General features: G+C 38.5%; 1 protein-coding gene across 4 annotated transcripts in view; it reads left to right on the top strand.

Moving 5' to 3' along the window:
- The window catches only part of SHQ1 (SHQ1, H/ACA ribonucleoprotein assembly factor), a 70,412-nt gene that overhangs the window by 40,262 nt on the left and 10,883 nt on the right, over positions 1 to 19,267 (top strand). Inside the window, exon 13 of one of the 4 annotated variants that reach the window (XM_013958599.2) lies at positions 5,080 to 5,190. The exons of the other annotated variants lie outside the window; for them this stretch is intronic. Coding sequence (XP_013814053.1) covers positions 5,080 to 5,098 — 19 coding nt within the window. The 3' untranslated portion in view covers positions 5,099 to 5,190. Of the gene's footprint in view, positions 1 to 5,079; positions 5,191 to 19,267 lie in introns of those variants that run through there. 4 annotated transcript variants of the gene reach the window in all.

The raw sequence follows: 19,267 nt of genomic DNA, 5'->3' as shown, positions 1-19,267 counted from the left end.
AATATTTGGGGGGAAGGGGGAAATGTTGTACAGCAACTTTATGAGAATATTCATTCCACTGCAATGTTTCCTAGGAACAGAAATGATTATATAGCACTTAACATTTGGAAAAAAGTTGGGGACAACTTCCAATTCAGGATTGAATCAACTTTTAATTCAAGTCAGAGGCACCTGCAAACCATTTACATCTGTGTGAAGCAGTTGGTTTATGGGCTATAGCAGTTGTACCAATTGATTGTAACACCAGAATAAGTGTCAAGTGTATCTGTCTACTGTTGCTCCTGCAGTTGCTTGCCAGCTTGCGCTCCCTGGTGATAAGCTTGGGCTTCCACCTCTTCTGTTGAGAGGAAATGGTGACTCTGCCACTTCTAGACTAAGTCCCTACACTTCAGCACTTCTGTGTCTCACCTGTGCTCTTTTAATAGAGCCAGTGTGGCTTTGCTTAACTTCAAGAGCCCTGTGTCTTGGGAAGTTTGCAACCAGACTGATTAGAGTAATGGCATGCTTCAGTCACTTAAACAAAAGTATGTGTAGGAAAACAATGAGAAATGGATTAAATGAACAAAGAAAGCTGCATGTTCAAATCTTACTAAACTTTATACTTTTCTTGTCAGATTTATTTCATCAGTCATACTGCCCACAAATGTGTGTGGGATGCATGTAATAATCTAAGAAATAATACAGACCTTCCTGTTTGTTGCAGAGAACCCAGCTGATTAGGCATAGGTTCTCTGATTTTGTTCTTTTTTTTTCCCCTTTTTTCCCCAAAATGAGTATTCAGTTTGCAAGGGTTCACCTTGTCCTCTACCTTTTCCTGTAAAATTTTGCTGCCTAAAATCTACTGAAATGCGAGACACTTGCATAAGTTCTTCACTAGCTTCAGAAAGCCATGAGATGATCATGGCAGCAAAATGTTGTGCCTGAATGTTAACATTGTTCTCTGAAGAGCAAGGCCTTCCTGATGTAAATAGAAAAGTGTCATTGCCATGTTTGATAATATGGCAACATATAGACTCATAAAGCAGTGGTTAAAAATAGTCCTTGTGTTTCAGTCCACAATATAACAAGAGATTTCTGAGGAAAAAATTACTTCTGAATGCCCAAGACACAAGAAGCAATGGAGGGATATAGAGGGAGCTTGGTAATGATCAGAAGAGGAAATATGAAAGAGAATTGAGCCAACTTAAATAGGCTGCCATTGTGTAATGGCTTATCTTTGAGTTTTTGAGTGATGAAAAAAATATGGGAGCATGTTTAAGATTTGACCTTACCAGTACTTATCAGGTTATTAAAGGCCTTTACTTCACAGCTGCTTATTACTTGTTCTAGGTAGTGTTGATTCTTATTTTTCTCTGTATGTTTAAAATGATCATCTTCTTACAGGTAAAAATGCACAAAAAGTCCTAAAGCAACTACAGCTCTTCATTCATGAAACCTGCTTAGTTACAGTAACAACCAGTTCATTCTAAACTTTCGTTCTTGGAGGGAGGCCTCTCTCACCCAGCACCTTAAATACAGGTGTGGGGAAATTCATATACAGGTTGAAGTCAAGTTGAAAAAAATACAGTAGATGAAGGAGAAAGTTATTTCATGCATTTTTCTTGAAGAAATGAGTCGTAAAAGAAGAATATCACTGCTGTCCATATCAGTGAATATAATGTCTAGCAAGCCAGTTATAGAAACCAAGACGTTCTTTAAATGCAGCAGGGGAAAATGTATGGTAGATATAAGTGACTGAAACATTAACACATTTACTTCCATTCCAGACGCATACATTAGATACCAGTTAAGCAGAACTGACAGCCTCTGGAAAGAGGGTAATCAAGCTATCTTGTTGTCATAATGACACGGCACAATAGTTGTCTGTCATTAGGAGAACAAGAGAAAGAGGAACTGCAGAAAGCATCTGCTATTTTTAGGTTCTGAATCAGGAAAGCATTTAACCATAGGCTTAAGTCGTTCCTGTTCAGTTTAGCAGTGAACTATGTGCTTGAAGTTAAGCATGTGCTAAGTGAACAGGAACGCTTAATTTTTTTCCTAAAAAATGTTGAAGGGAACTACTAAGTTCTTTTGTAATTCAGAAAATACCTTAACAGATTTGGAAGTGGTTGGTGATTGGTCTGTTAAGAACAAGGGTTCACACCTCTGCCAGGTGAGTAATACACCTTGGTAGGAGGGTGGTACCTGTTTCATTCCTGGAGGAGAAGGTGATAGTGATTACCTTTGTGGGAAAGAGTTTTGGCAGAGGAAGGTATTTATAGGTGTTTTTGCCTCTCTTTGTTGCTTCTTAACTGTTCTGTGCTCCCTGTAAGCTTCATTAACCTTCTTTGCCTCCATTTTCCTCTCTCCTTTCGTAACTTTAGTCCTGGGGCACACTCAAAGTCTGTGAAGGGTGGATTGTTTGGTTGGCTTTACATGGGCGCACACTCCTCCCCCCATTAGGTAACCAACTCCTAGTGCAGGCTGGGTCCTCCTTGTTTCTTTTAGTTGAATTATCTTGTGGGTTTTATTTTTAGTGAAGAATCTGGACACTTCAAAACCAGCTGGAAACAAGCTTCCTAACTTACCTTTTCTGACAGAGCCAGATCTGTAAGGCCTGGGGTCTGTAGGTTTAAAAAAAAAAAAGGGAGGGGGCATGGGCAAAAATGCAAAGTGTATATTGAATGGTAGTAAGAGGATAGTCCTAATCAAGATTAAGCCTGCGGGAGAGGAACAGTAGTTAGTAACTGGTAGTTACTAACCTTCAAATATGAGATATGGGAACAAAAAACATACACCCAACAGTGTGTCAATAGCTGATTACAAATTTGTTTTGAGATCATCGTTTGGCTGTGGCTAAATCGGATGAATAAGTGAATGTGTCACTGGGCTGGCAGATGATGATGCAAGTACAGTGTATCTGGAATTGGAAGCAATTAAGCTGCTGAATAAAAGAAGTGCAGGTGGCTAATAGTCAATTGGCTTTGAGTACAGTCTAGTTCTTTAAGGTTTCTTTCAGATAAACTCATTCAGGTGGCTGTTGCTAAGAGAAAAGTGGATTTCTAAAAATCTTAAATAATGCAAGATATTAGCAAGTGTAGCTTAAGTTTAATCTTCATGTTTGTAATCTTAAGGCTAGTTTTACTACCTACCTTGTAGTTTTCTAGTGTCTCTCTTTGAGCTGCTTGTGATGTTACTATTAGTTATTTGATCTATTTTATAAACTGGTATGAACTGTACATGGGGTTTTGAAGAAAGGGAGCATATTGCTCAGTTAAACTTATCAGAAAAGAGGGAAAAATAAATGTTAACCTGGGTAACAAAAGCTAGACGAAGACCTGTGGAGGCAGTTCGTAGTAAATCTCGGCAGGTGGTGTCAACATTTATGTTGAAAAAGCCAGATGCAGCCAGATGGAAAATTGCATCTTTAACCCCTGAGGTCATAATGGCATGTCATCACTTCATTTGATCCCCCTGCTAAGTGAGCTTATCATCCACCCTGCTGTCACTTCTGTTATTACTTTCATTTCCATAATAAAATTAAATTTAAATTTGTCTGGTTTGCTTGCCTTTTTTTTTTTTTTTTTTTTTAAGGTCAGAGCTTTTCCAAACTGCTATGGTACATATGGCAGCCTCTCCAAGGTGCATTTATAACTGAATTTGTATTATAAGCCCCTTACTCTGGTACGAAGGGCGGAAGGAGATGGGAAGAGAGAAGAGCTGTAGGGAAACCACTGGCTGTCTGATAGCTGCAGATGGGCTGCTAAGACCTGAGAAATCTAGGTGTGGGTTTGCAGGGAGCGGAGGAGTAATTGCAAAAGAGCTTTTTTCTTCTGCCAAAGGAGAGTCGTGGCTGTGTGACCCCATAGGAGTTCTGTCCTTTATGGAAGTTGCAGAAGTTTACTCGCTGACTTTGGCCATGCCGAGATCCTTTGTGTAGCCTGATGTCTCCCTCTGGTCCTTTGTATTCCCCTTTGCTCCAGCCTCTGTTCACATTGCTCTTTGTTGGCCGTTGTTGTACATATGTGCCTTCGCATAGCTCAGCCAGGGGATGCCTGCTGCCCATAGCAGTAGTGGATAGGTAGAAGGATGAACAACTGTCTTTGAGCCGTTGTTCAGGCAGGCGGCTGAGTGCATGCTGTTCTGCATCCCTTCACAAAACAGAGCAATTGAGCACGTGCCAATTTAGCTTATATTTCCTAACGTTTAAATATGTGTTTTGTCTTAAGCATATACTATTTTAGTATTGGTAACTGTATGTTTTCTGCTTTCCTGAATTGGAGGTGGAGCTGTTAGGATTCCTGGCAGTTTTCCAGGGGTTACTCTGCTTTTTTATGCGTAGTTTTACAGTGATGTAGCTCTCAAAGTTTCATGGATATGAGGAGAAATGCAAGAGAATGATGTTTGATCATCTGTAATGTGTATTATATTCTTCATTGTTACTACTTTTCATGTATTTTAATTTACCACTTCACCTTTTATTCATGATCTGTTCCATTGCAAAAAAACAAAAACAAAAACTTAAAATTGTTATTTGTGTTACGTATTTTAGCTCTTGGACACAAACAGTAAAGGAGATCTGTAAAGCTTTGTACAAATGCAGTAACACCGGAGTGACTTAGGCTTTTTGCATAACATTAATACTGTATCTAGACAACTTCAAAAATCAACTCTTATATCTGCCCATTCCATGCTTGCTTCTTTCTGACTGATTTTGTAGAAATTTCTTGAAACCATATTAATAGGATCATTCTTATTCACAAAGGAAGCTGTGAATTGAATTTGCAATATAGAGGAGGGGAAAAAAAGATCCATTTGGTATCACCTAAATGGAAAGTAATTAGGAACTACTACTATTGTTTTTACCCATGGTGTTTCTTACCTATTACAAGAACTGTCATAAGCAGAGCTCAGTGTTGCCAACTATTGAGGTTACCTGAGTTTTTGGATTATGGCTATGCATTTTGCTTTCCTGTGAAAATCTACCAAGGCTTGTTTAAAATGCCACTCACATGCATTCAGTTAAATTAATCATTATGTTCCAAAAGGCATAATTGTCTGTAGATTTTGTTCTCAGTGACTGTGTTTTATTCCTTTCAGAGCATCTAGTGTGGATTAGACTGCATGCTCCGGTGTCTTGCTGCTCATGTATGCAGCCTGACTGTCAGACGACCTTCGCAAACCTTAAGCAGAAGCACATGCAGCCACACTCCAGGTTGCAAAGGTTATCTGTTGATTGGGTTGGGTTGAATTGGGGTGAGAGAACATCTCTGTTGGGCTCTGGTGTCCTTTTCTCCAGACAGACACCCATGCAGTCTCACTTAAGTAGAAGTGGGAGACCAATTGTCAATAAAGAACCTAGTGAGAGTATGGAGAGGGAAGAAATAAGATTGGGAAGGTGCTATGGAGAGAAGTTGGTGGGAGGGGGGAGTAAAGTAGAAAGCTAGTTTGGAGGACCTGATGAAACAATAATGGGTAAGAAGCTGAAATGCGGAAAAGATAGGGAGGGATGGGGAGAGGAGACTGAAATTAGATGCTAAGTCCAGGAGAGAAAATTTGACCAAGTGAATAACAATCTCCTTCCTCTCCCCTCCAGTGTTTTTTTTTTTTTCCAAAATTTTGGAAACTGTACATATGAAATAGTGCATGATTAAATGATCACATCTCATGTATGTGCAAAAGGGCAAATTAACCGAGACTGGGCAGTCTTCCTCCTCTTCCTCCTCCCCCCCGCCCCAAATTTTCTAACTGTTGAGTTTCAAACTTTACAGCTTTTTTAGCTTAGTGTTGAGTTCATGATGGAAGATTTCGGTGAATTATTCTTGGTGGTGGTGACCTACAGGTATTTGAAGCAGGTACATTATATACACTTCTACCCGATGGCTGCCTCAGCCTTTTAACACCTCTTCTGTACCTGAATATTATGTTAGGTTTTGTAATATGAATGTTTCTATAAGGAGAGTGGATTTAGATCAACAAATACACTTTTAACCAGTATCTAGGTTAAAACTCATTAGTGTTTGCTAGTCTTTCACTTGTTTTTTAATAAATCTGAATCCCAGTTGATTTAATTCTTGATAAAAAAAACTTAGCCTAATGTGCTACATAGCAATGTGCTTTTTTTTTTTTAAACTTCATAGACCTCTTCTAATAGTAAGCAGGACTGTTTTTCCCTTTCATCAAAAAGACTGCGACACAACAATACCTTCTAAAAGTTTCTTCAGTAAGGATAGATGCAGGTGAAGACATTTGTTCAACATTGTTTAGATTATCAGTAGTAATTCACTGGTACCCAGAGAGTATTCTTTCTTACTGCACTTTTTCATTCAGGAATTTGTCATTAAGTTATGACATAATACATGTATCTGAAAAGTTTTAAGGTGAAAATAATTTGAGTAGAAATTTTACTCTAAGTGTCATATAAAGATGGAGAAGACTGGCTTGTGTGTGGATTTTTTTTAAGATATTTTTATTGTGTGAAGGCAAATACAGTTGGGAGGACTCTTTTCCTCCTGCTGCTGTGGAGTTTTGGATGGAGATTCCATTTAGGTGCACAGATATGGAATATTTAACAATTATACAATTCAAATACATAAAACAGCATCATACATGATATATTTTGTTCTGCAAAATATTGACTGACTTTTTTTGAGATAAGACTTGAATGACAGTCAATCTAAAAACTCAAGACTTTAAAAGCATTAGAGATTTCAGAGGACTTGTCATACCAGATCAGACAAGCTGTCCATCTAATTCGCTACTTTGTTTTTAACATACATCTGCTGGGGAATTTTGCTTCCATGTGTCTGAGAAAACTGCTCTGCCACTGTATTTCTTTCTCTGCCACCTCTCTCATAATCTCTCTTGATCTCTTTTAGAAGTCAGATTAGATGTTTAAGAGCAACTTTTGATACCTTTCTGTTAATTTTAAGTAATTATAACAATTCTGGATGTTAACGATACTCATATAAACCTCTTTTTTCTCTTTTAATCTTAAGTTCTTGGCTGGAATGACTTCCTATAGCTGTGAATAGAGAGGAAACTTGCTCAAGTTCGAAGGTACGTTTGTACCAGGTATGAAGCTTTCCATATAGCCAGGCACTAGTTCTAGTTTAGTTTCTTGAAAAAAAAGAAGTCTATATAGTAAATATGAAGGATGCAGAGGGTTTTTTCTTGACTTGGGACTTCAAAGGAGGTTTCCAGCTACATAAACCTTCACTGTTGAGCAGAACCATAATTATAAAGTTAGACACAAAAAGTGACTAATGGTATACTTTAGGCAATTATCTTCTATTGTTCAATGTTTTAGTTTAAATTAGAATAGATTCTAATTCAGATTATTAGGACACCTCTCTAAAGTGGGTAGAGCAGCTCTTCATGCATTACTTATGTTGCTAGCATGTAACCCAAATTTACTGAGCGCTTGCTGGGTGTCTGGATAGTGGGTCTCAGAGGCAGTTAAGTCAATGTAACTTTTATTGGCACCAAAGTAGGGAGATCTCATTTACTTGTCTTTGCTTCTGTCCAACTTATTTCTCCATTTCCTGCCTCTTCCCATGCTTCTGGGCATGTAGTCCCATCCTGTCCTTTGCACTGGCTGTGACTCATTTGACTTTGAGGAGCCAGTTTAACTCACCTGGTAGACGCTGCTCCTTTCTTGGTTGGGTTTGTTGTCAGCTGGTGGGGGAGTCCATGGCCGCTGGAGGTAGAACTGTTGTGGCAGGGATCAGGGCTTCCCTCCTTCAAGAGCGATGAGCTGCTAAATTGTCTCAGCATGTCCCGTGGACCTGTACCCTCAGAAACACAGTTTGTTATACCAGTGTACAGACTCCTTTAATGTATGTGTGCTCTGCAGTCGCACCTCTGCATTGCGGAGCACAAACACTTACACCTCGGACAAATCTAATCTGGCTAGTTTTGGTGACTGTAGGTGTGCAATGTGCCATTTTAAGCATGGGCTCTTTGCTTTAGAATAAGAACCAGAATTCCCTGTGGGATTTATGTAGTCTCTGTAGAAGCTGCTATCTTTATCAGAACTGACTAAATTAAAGTGAACTCAGGTATTTCTAGACATATTGTATTTGCTGCTTCTGACTTGCAGGCAAACATACCCTAAAAGATATGATGGCTTTATAGCTACATTTTTTCTTTTCATCTCTTTGTTATAATTGAAACCAAGTCCTTGTTACAACATAATTACCTAATCTGAAGCCAGCAGGGAGTTGCTGCTTTATGTGTAGGGTGTGAAGTTCTCTAAATAAATGTAGGATTAATTACATTCACAGCATGTCACTGAGGTGATGAGATTGACTGATTGTTCAGCTCTTCCCTTTTCTCTCCCCAGGCTTTCTGAATTACTGTTTTCATCAATACACAGTAGCATGCACTAGAACTTTTAAGGCCTGATGTTGCACGAACGTTAAGGAACCTAAGTCCTTCAGAAATTAAGATCAGTGAGATTCAAGATTGTTGCGACCATTGTGAGCTCAGATCTTAGTGTGCAAGGAAGAAAGGAGCCCCGTCCTCAGCATCATGGTTTCAGTCCCTTGGCTAGTTTGGTAGAGGGACGGTCTCTTTATGTTCCTTCTGACCTTTCTGATGGCGGTAACTGATTTTAAGTATTTATTTTTATAAGTGATCATCCCTTTAAATTTGCAAAAAGGATCAGTTTAGAATGTCTAAGCCTACTAAAATTTTTTCAGAAACATGCATTTGAAAATCATAGTGCACATAGTTTGGCTGGGCATCCACTTTTGCTGGTGTGCACGTTTAAACACTCTGCTACTGATTCTTCAAAAGCCTCCCTTCAGTTCATTTAAGTAGAGTATTTGCATAGTTGTATGTGTTTTATTAAATTAATTTACATTAAGTTTTCTTTAGAGCTTCTTATTTCCAGTACTTTCCTTGTATATGGCTCTACATACCAGCTCTCCATATCCTATGCTGTGATTGCTTGTAGGGCAAAGAGCATCTAGTGCAAATCACATACAGCAGTATTCCTGAAAGAATTAACTTAAGCTTTTGCTGGATTTGGGCCAATATTTTTTAAAATGGAACACTTTTTAAGCTTGCGTAGTGAAATATTAGGATTTTTAGATAAATATAAGTAGAACTTTAGCATATATTTCAAGAGAATGTTAAAAATTATTTGTGAAACTGTTCATTCATCTACAAACTTAGAAATTTTATGACCCTTTTTGCTTTGAAAAGTGTTATGTAGAAACTATTCTGATTATGCCATTTTTACAACTGTTTCTTCTTGGCTTTTTGTTTGTTTTTTAATGATTTGGAATTTTATAAAATTCAAAATTTTGGAATAGAGGAAAGACTTTTAAAAATCTTTTGGTCTTTGTTTTTTGCTGCTTTTATGGTGATTGTTCATTAAAGACCTATTCAGTCCTTGTGGCATTGCCATGTTCCTAGGAGTGACTAAACTGAAACCTGTGACTGTGCTGTCAAATGAGGAAGCAATAGAGAAAAATCTTGTTGTCTGAGCAGATTTTGAAAAGGTATACTACTAACATGTTTAATAAATTTTCAGAGGGGGGGAATGTTTATTAACATGTAATAAAATAATCTCTACTTTAAAGTATTCTGAATGTTAGAAGAATATGCTGATTTTCAGCTCTTAACCTCTTCAGCAGGCATGATCCTTAAGAACAGGCTGTGCCTGGATAAAAAGTTCTGGATAAAAATCCTACTTCTTGCTCTGTGGCATTAAACCAATTTGTACAGGGTATTTAAAGCATTCCATACTGTTAAGACTTTAGGAGGAATACACCTCATAGTACTGTATTTTATGTGAATTGCAGTTTCATGGTCAACTGTACTCTGGCTGTAGTGTAGGCTTTACTTTACCTTCATTGCTGTCCATTTTAACAATAGTTTAGTGAAGGCTGTCGTAATTTCAGGTTTGATACAGCTTCAGCACTCAAAGTAGGTGGTGCAGAGAAGAGCAAAATTGCTTTCATGTTGCTGCTCTGAAAACAGCCTTGCTGTAAGCATATGTTCTGATGTAGCTAGCTGTGTTATTTATCAGATAGTCTAATAACCTCATGGCCCCCATTGCAAAATGCCTTCTTTTGATGTGTTGGGCAGTCAGAAGAATATATTTTGTGCTTCTTGAATGGTATTGTCATTTGGATACATTTATTCTCCCCTCCATGCAAAATGAAACTTGTTGGTCTATGGAGATTGTCACTCTGAAAAATATTCCTTCCTTTCCTGTTTCTGCTTTATGAAAAGAGCCATGCAGGTACAGGGGATAGAGCAGAAAGTCTGCTACTTGTGATCACACCTTTTCCATGAACACAGTAAGAAAGCTGTTTTATCTGGTTACATAGGCTTCACCCTTATTTGTCCTGTGATAACTTGCAGTAGTAGCTCATGACTACAGGGCTCAATTATTGTAATTCCTTCTTAGCAGGCTTTACAAGCTGGCATTACTACTGCTGGCAGCACGTTCTGCTTGCAGCACCACATTTGCTTGCAGCTTTGAGTAATCACGCTGCATTAGGTTTGCTTTCATTCACTTCTTTGGTGGCCTGTAGTGGTGTATTGACTTTCAGATGTTCCAGCTGGTTTTCGAGCTTTTACTGATAATGGGAGTGGCTACTTTAAATGGCCTCTTTGCAGACTCTTTGAGGTTTATTTTTATGTATATTTCTGTTTACATACCACCAACCCTCGGCTTTCCTAATATGTTAATGTTCGAGCAAATACTAGAAAATGGAAAAAGGACTGGGTAAAGACTGGGTTTTTTTATGAAGAACATCCATTTTTTCCAGCTTTTGGCTGAGTACTGTCCAGTATCTTTAACAATCTGTAAGAAAATACAGTATACATCTTAGAAATTACTGTGGCATTAAAAGTTTTTTTTTAAAAAAAAAAAAGAAGTAGAAAATGAATTGAACAGACGAGTTGCACAGACTGACCCAGATTGTTTGGCAACATGTACTTATTTGAGCAACATGTGTTTTAATACAGCCAAATATAAGATGGCACATTTACAATAAAAGATTACAGATCACAGTTATGGAGTGGAGAACATAAAGCAGTTGAAGGCAGCAGCTCCAGAAAAATAGACTGGGTCATGCTTGAGAACTGTTTGAACCTGCATATCTGTTTATCTCTCTGTAGGTGAGACAGTGAGTACAGTGCCTGGCTGAAGCAGTGGAGTGGTATTGTGTAGGAGAACAAAGTGGCATGACCTCAGCATATGTCATTTGTGGGACTGTGCTATAAAACTGACTACTTCAAGTGTCAGCAGTTCCAAAAGATCTTAAAAAATAAAGAGAATTTTTTTTCGGGGAAAAAAGCTACGTGAATTTAGGAGCCTGAATGACCTGCATTATGGCAAGAGACTTCAAGAAACTTGGTAGTTCATCAGTAAGAAAGCTGAAGGTTGATTTGGATATGTCTGCAAATATTATGGAAAGATTTCTGGGTTTTAGCCACTTCGTAGTATAATAGAAAGAATATGTCTACAAATAAGGTCCATCTAGCTGAAAAATAGGAAAAAAATCGGACCAGCAGTAAGTTTCACATCTTAGTAGTGAAAAGTAATTATCATATGTCTCATTCTCCCTAGGTTGAGTGATTCTGTACGTCTTACTTGTTTCCATCAAGATAGCATAGCTCTGAAAAATATCACATGGTTCAAACACTAGGTATGGTCCTGGTGCAGAAAATACTTGAGTTCCTGTGGAATGTATTATGATGATAAAATAGCCTTTTCGGCTCTTAAAAATTAAAAAAGGAAGTGCCATCATTTTCCTTAGAACTAGAGTAAGAATTTACCAATCTATCAAAGAGCACACTGGCTGTTGGTGTGTGAATTTGGTAGATAACCCAGACTTATTTTTTTTTAATTTTTATTCCTAGTCATCTGCTCTTAATCCTTAGATCATACATAGTTCTTTGATTTAAAAATAGTAACCAATAATTTGCAAGTGCATTGTATATTTGTCTCATCTTTCACTGTTATGATGCATGTTCTTTGATATATTTTCCCTTTGTTTACTGTCATCTTGAGCTGCCGTGCTTCTCGTTAAACATTGCATCTTATTTAAGGCCTGAGCTGTCACTTTAATTGTCTGTAAAGCAGTAGGTGCACACAGGGCACTTTGTAAATAACAATACACAAGTAATATAAAATACTGACTTAAGAGGCTGAAAGCAAAACACTCTTTGCCCTGTAGGCTGAAAAATGTGATAGACAGGTGGATATAATACCAGAAATTCCCCTTTATATATGTTTTAGCAAGCCCTGTAAAACATGGATTTTTAACAAGGGATTTAATCTCTCCTCCCAGCTGCTTGCTGCAGTTTCCTTTGATGTTTTTCTCTCCTTTCTCCTGTTGTTTTTTTTTTTCTATTTATTCCATCACTTTTCTGCAGCTCATTCCTTCAGGCTGTGTCTGAATGCACCTTGCTGTGGGTAGAGAAGGGAAAGAAGAAAGCCATTTTTTTTTCCCCCTCAGGCACTTGCTTTGATTTTCCAAAGTTGTGGGGAGGCAGTTCCCATCTGCCTACAGAAGGGTCAGCGATTTGTCATGTCTCTTCAGTCAGCACATCTCAGCTGATTCGTCTCCTGTTTTGACTAGGGGAAGGATGAGCTTGTGTAGCTGTTGCCTTTCGAAGCAGGTGGAGTGTGCAGCTGTGATCAAAGTGGGACGCCGATCTGCAGGCAGATAATGCCTTCCTGTTTTGTTTTCAGCTTTGTCAGGAGCTAGCTCGGTCTCTTCCACCTTCTTCCCCCCACCCCTTACAGTGGTTCCCCCATAAATCTCAGCACTGAGCAGAGAGAGAACGAGAGAGAAGAAATGTTGAATTTATTGACATGGTAATTTACAGTTTGTAGCCTAATGCCTACTGGCCGCTATTCCCTGAGGACTTCTTCCTGCAAGAACTGCTGCTGTGGGCCAGCTGCTCGTGATGGAAAGCATCCGTAGCCTGTAAGTTCCCCTGTGGTAGTCAGGAAGCCAGATCCCCAGCCGTTTCAGTGGAGTATGATAACGGTGTTAACATCGTGCATAAGAGGCCGGGGTGTGGGCTGGACTGGCTGATGCTAGGTGCTTTACAAGCACGGGGTGTGAGGGGGAGATGGGAGCAGGCTGAGCAGTTTAGGCCCTTGCAGAAATCTCTGCTTTTCTGCTGGGAATTGGCAAGCTGCTCGGGCTTTTGGTGTGTTTCCCTGTTTAGATTGCGTGAGCTGACAAAGGACTGTGAGTGGGAAGGCTACAGGTGGTGCTTTTCCTCCAGGTGTTACAGGTGTGAGAAACTAGGGAGCAGTATTATGGTCAGAACTCCAGGCTGCCTCACTAGGGTCCTTGTTTGGTTGATAGCTTCCACTGTAAAGGGATGGGATCATTTTGGAGAAACGTGTTTGAAGTAGTACCTTGAACTCTGCCCGTTGTCGTTGTTCTTGTTAGTTTTGTAGTACGTGACCTCACTAGCATTATTCTGACACCTAAAAGTCGCGTCTCATGCGCTGTTTTATGTGAATACCTTTCATTCCTATGTCGTAACACAAATTGTTTAATTTACAATGTTAGCAATGTTGTACCATAGCTCACCAGAGATAGAAGGTGTAGACCAAGTTCTGTGTAGTGGTAGTTAAATTTAAGAGGTACACAGGGCTAATGGAACATCAGCAATTGTTCTCCATTTCTGTAATACAGCCAACACTTATTACTGCATTTTAAAAGCGTTCCTTTCTCTGCCTCTGTTTGGTGAGCTATCTATTCATCTTTTATTATTCCTATTTATCCTGTATAACTTTGGAAGCTGTGCCATTGTTAGACATTTGGACTGGTTGCAACTTAGCTGAAGCTCTTTTGGCAACACTGAGCTGTTTCTAAACCCAGCTGAAGGATTCTCAAAATATATAAATACTGCTCGGTTTCTTTTTATAGTCCAATATTAATTCTGTTTCCTCTTCTAAATATTTTCTTAGCATCTTCTACATAAGTAAGCTGTACTTGATTTCTTTTATAATCTGAGATATGTTTAGTTTCAGCTCAGCAAAAAGACCAAGTAATAAAATTAAGATCCTATATTGGAAAGCTTCGTACTTTTAAAAAATATTTATAAATGTGAAGTTCAGCTCATGCAGTATTTAGATTCATTATGAAAGAAGCACTGTGGAATTTCAGAATAAATTGGGAAAAGTTATTTGAAATATGGAAAAAACTTATTAACATAAAAGATGTCACTTAAATTGAAACGATGGTGCTGTGGTTTATATTTGATTTATGTTTAGCAAGCTGTAATCGTTTAAGCTATATAGATGGCAGTTTGTGTTTACAAGACCGCCAGTTGAATTGCAGCATAAATATATTACTCTTAGTTTCAGAATTCATGTAATGCCCTTTAAAAGCCAGAATTTCAAGATGAAAGCATGTTATAGTCCCCTCAGACCCTTGGGATGCTTCCACATCAGCCATTGCTCTATAGCTCAGGACTGCTTTCTATTATCTGAAGGCAAGTGGTTGGTTTCTCTTGTCAAAAGTAGTCTCTTTGTGCTGGATTTCTGCTCTTCTAATCTGGTCAACTTAAAATGGTGACATCTTCCTTAGATGTATTTTCCAGACTTCTTTTTGAACACAATGCTCCTGTTTTTATTATATTTAAGATAAAGATTTGGTGTGCACTGAACACTTTCCCAGTCTCCGTTTTGTCTGATGTCTACAAGGGAGGAAAAAAATGATTCTGTAAACTTCCTATAGCCCCTGGCCATGTGCCCTAAGCTCTTCATCCCATCCGTTGACCCTTCCAGCTGGCGAGAGGCAGCAAAGGCTGTGGCTAGTCTTAGCACTGATCAGCCAGTCTCCTACCAAGCCAGTACACAACAGCTGTGTTCTGCCTGCCTTTTCTCCCGCAGGTCATTATTTTGGGTCTGCCTCTACTTAGGTTCATGAAATGTGCAGGAATTTGAAGATCTCGTTTGACCTGCAGTCACTTTCAGATTTTGTTGAAGCTGCCTTGTATTTTCAAAAGTTATTAGAAAAGGAGTAATTAACAAGAACAGACATAGACAGCATGACTAGGTAAACCTAAGTTACCTACACTAAAAATCAGAATCCATTCCCATGAGAAGTGAGAAGAATCAGTTCTTACCTGCAGTTGGGTAAATTATCTTGTATAGACTAGGCTTGTATTATTTTAACAGCTGGCTTTTCATAAAGAAGTTTAGAAATTAAGCAGTCTTTAGTGTTTTGTTCTGAAGATGATTTATTTGTTTCCTGTGAAGACAGTGGTTAGGTTAGTCCTAAATCATGTGAACAAACGTTATGTTGTTTGTGTTGTGTTTACGCTCGTTTGTCTTTCTTTTGCTGCAGATAATGTAGGAGATCAGTTAAAGTTTAGGTCAATTTTTACCAGAGTTCTGAGGAAAACAGGGCTATTTTCCTGCTTCACAAACACATTAAATTCAGCTTTGTTTTTATGCTGTATTTTGCACTCATTGATCAGAGCTAATGGGATTTGAATGGGGTTATTTATTGGTTCTGCCTATCACTATAAAAGTGTATAATAGACTGAATACAGGAAACTGTTGAATGGTGCTGCTTGTGTTTATCTCACCAGCTGTTAATCATACTACCTATTCTGGGATTCTTTCAGATCCCGTAAGTCCAGGTAGGTTTATGATGGGCAACCTTTAGGTATTGTATCTTAGGAGAACAGATACAGTAGTAGAGACTGGAAGCAGTGATTCAGTAGATGTTTGTTGCCTTTTTGGCTTTCTGCTTAACTGGTACAGTAAGAGGAATTGTGTGGTTAGCGATGCCATTTTTGGGGAAGGGATGTAAAACAGATTTTGGCCTCTTCTGTTCATTACGCCTGTGGTATTCTTGGTGCATGTAGCAAGTGCAACAGCATATAATCAGTATTCTTCTGAATGTGTTTTGTTTCCATGAAATGGTTGCCCTTTGGTTTAGTTGCTGTGTGTATTTTCTTTTCCACTTCCTCCCTCATCTTTTTCCCCCTTCCTTCTTCAGGGTAGTATTGTTCTGCTTTGTTAAGTTTTAGCTATGTTTCACTGTAGAGAATGGTTGTGTTCCCAGAACTCAATGAAATAAAATCTGTGAATAGTTTCCCTGGGTTTATGGGGAATTGAGGAACAGGGGTGTATAAGGTTCTTTGCAGTGAAAAACAATGTGAAGGTAAAATCACTCTTATTATAGTCAGTAATGCAATGGAGTGTACAGATATGCAGAGTGATTATGGTTGTCTGGTAAAGTTTACCAAGACTACTGGCTTTCTGCTGTGAGTTTGTTTCAGAGCATAGTTTGGAATATTTTTGTTCACTTTTGGTGCATATATTTCTACTTCCAGCAAATAAGAATTGTGAAAAGTCTAATAAGCATTACAGGGCTGACTCTGATTTTGCTCTTTCAAAACCATTTCACTATAGTTGGAGGTCGTCGAATAATGTGTAACTTCAAGCACTCTTTAGGAATAACCTTGAAATTGGAATAAGAAATGTTGAAATATGGCATCGCATATAAAACCCATATGCTAAAAGGTGTAATTAAGTCAGACTTCTATCTGCAGGCACATCTTGAGGCTCATTTTATCTTTTGTAACCCATGACTTTTTAAAGAATAGTTTCAGCAAATGGATGGTGTGTTTAGTGTGATGAGTTTCTTATTATTACAGCTAAATGTCCGTATGTAAGGATTTTTTTCTGAACTGGAGGATTTTTTCATTATCTATCCTCATCGTTGGGCCATTGGTGCTTTTTTTTTTTTTTTTTTCCTTGTGCATGTTGACTTTAGATGTTCCTACATTAATGAAGTCTGCTTTTGCATTCAGTGCCATCATCGTTATCACCTCTGTATTCCACAGTAGAGGCTGATCAAACCTGAGCTTCTTCATGTCTTGAATGTTTTATTAAAATCAAATTGTCCTTCAATTCTGTATTGTAAGATTCCCCCCACCCCCCGCCCCAGCTGTTTGAAATTGTTTTTCAGATATGGAGGGATGTTTGACTTTTAGTTGCCTTTCTAAGAGCAACATGCTATTGTTGGTAGCACTAAAGGCTTAAGTAATGTTAGGGTAATTCCAAGAGTATGTCTGTCTCTGCAACCTTTCCCTCCACCCTGAGATGTCAGAATGTGCCATTCTGGTAACTTATGGTGTTACCTAAAAGGGCCAGCTCTATCATAAGCTTCAAGAGATGTTCTCAGAAGATCATTTTGGTTGCTGAAACCAGCTATGCAGGACGTAGATAGAAGCAGTCATCTAAATTTTAGATTGAATAACAGTTTACTTTCTTCTCAAGTACCTAAAGGAATATTTGGATGCTCTGTCATCTATGTCATTCTTGTGTGAACTTAGTTTCTATTTTTTTGATATCATGGTCAGCTGTAACTTTTTGAGCCTTCTTTTTCAAAGGAGCTTAAGCAGCAGGCTTGTTGCTGAAGGGAGATAAATTTTCAACAGATCATGACAGAGTTCCTCTAGGAAGTTAATGCTGGCATTTTCAATGGGTTGAACATTAAAGAATGTCTCTTCATAAACATTGTGTCTAGATGATGCAGCTTGGACTGGAGGACAGTGATGGATGGAATCAAGCAGGAACCACTCTGGGCAGGAAAAAAAAGATGAGGTGAAGGGTCTGATCCTTTGCAAATGCCTGGTGATCTGTATAACTTTTGTTCACCATTGACAGTTCATGTAGAAACATCAGTTATGTCCTATTACAGCCTGTCCTCTACCTGTCTTGTGGCAAGGCAGAAAATTCCGTTACCCCTTATTGCTGAGCTGTCGTTTCAGTGTCTTGCAGATACTAAATTTACACACCCTCTTTATCTGAACTGCTGAGGCTCTACTTTGGGATAATATCTGGCAATGTCTGGGACTATATTAATTCTAGAATTGGCTTAATAGTTATGATGCCTCTAGCTAAAGAATAATTGTAAAAAATTGTAAGCAATGCTGCCAGGTATGTAATTTGGAGCAGATTTAAAGTGGTTATGCTCTTGACTGGTTGTACTGTTTGTCTACCTGTTTTATCTAAGAAAAAAGTGTATTTATTAAGCTTTCTTTCATAAGTCTGGACTTTTCCAGGCCTTATTGAGAAAGGTATTTAAATATAGATTGACCCTTTTCTCATTAAACTCAGTAGCTTCTCATACAATAATTGTATAATATTTAGGCAATTGGGAATACCTTACAATCCAGCAGACAGAAAGCCATTAGCTTAGTGCAACAACTTTACTTAGTTGAATGCTGTCTGTCCAGAGCTCTTGCTGAGTGGAGATAAGTCAAACTACTGCCCTTTTATATCTGTCAGCCGTGCCGATTGGCACAGCGTGATGCTAGTTTGCGTGTGAATGTGTCTTGGGGAATTGTAGGCCTACCAGGGGATGGCTGCTTAGCAATGGGACAGACCCATTTTCTTATTTGGTGGAACCTATGGTACTGCAAGGACAAGTCTGCACTTGAGATATCTGCTGTTTCTTTGAGGCTTGTTTATCTTGCCTGTAAGGCTTAAAGATAATTAGTGTAAAGTGTTTTACATTTAAAGTAGGGCTTGTCAGCCCCGTAGAGCCAAGGCAGAGCATTGCTAGCACAGAGGATTCCCATTGTAACACAATTAATAGGCCCTAACCACATTCAAACAAGGTCATATAACAAACTTTAGTTATAAAACCTTGTTTCAAGACCAGTTAGGTCTAATTTAAACACCAGGCTTGTAACCAAAGCTATTGTTAATGTTTTTGAAAGACATGCTCCATTCTGTTCTGTTCCCAGGCTCTACTGCTTGTGTGTTGTACTTGGGCAAGAATTGCTCAATCTGCCACGACAGCTCTTGTACGCTGTAGGCTAACTTGATTGTGATTGAGCAAGGGTGGACAGTAAGAAAATTCTGTAGCCTTATACTTGTGTTTTGCCATCTGTTATACCTAGTCTGCATTTTGAACTTCACAAAAGTGGATGTTTGTATACATCTGTAAAATGCAAAACCAAACTCATGTGGCAGCAGAAATAATTCTGTTATTTACAAAAAACAAAAGCAAGCTAGAGATTATATCTGTACAAGAAAGGACACGCGTTCCATTCCATAGCAAAATGTTATGGACTCCTGCTTTTAAGGACTGTTATGCCAGTTTGACTATTATATTTCCTCCCATGTTTGCAAATCTTCTGCACAGTATTTTAGATATGTAACTCCCATGTCCTGATTAGTGTTTCCAGTACTCTTTTTTTTTTTAACATAACTGCTAAAGCGAGACAATTGGACATAAGGTAAGTATTGGGCAGATGGAAAGGCCTGGCC

The sequence above is a fragment of the Apteryx mantelli genome, chromosome 12 (assembly GCF_036417845.1).
Source record: "Apteryx mantelli isolate bAptMan1 chromosome 12, bAptMan1.hap1, whole genome shotgun sequence".
Taxonomy (NCBI): Eukaryota; Metazoa; Chordata; class Aves; order Apterygiformes; family Apterygidae; genus Apteryx; species Apteryx mantelli.
Note: the sequence above shows the minus strand (reverse complement) of the source record. Positions and strands in the feature narration are given on the sequence as shown.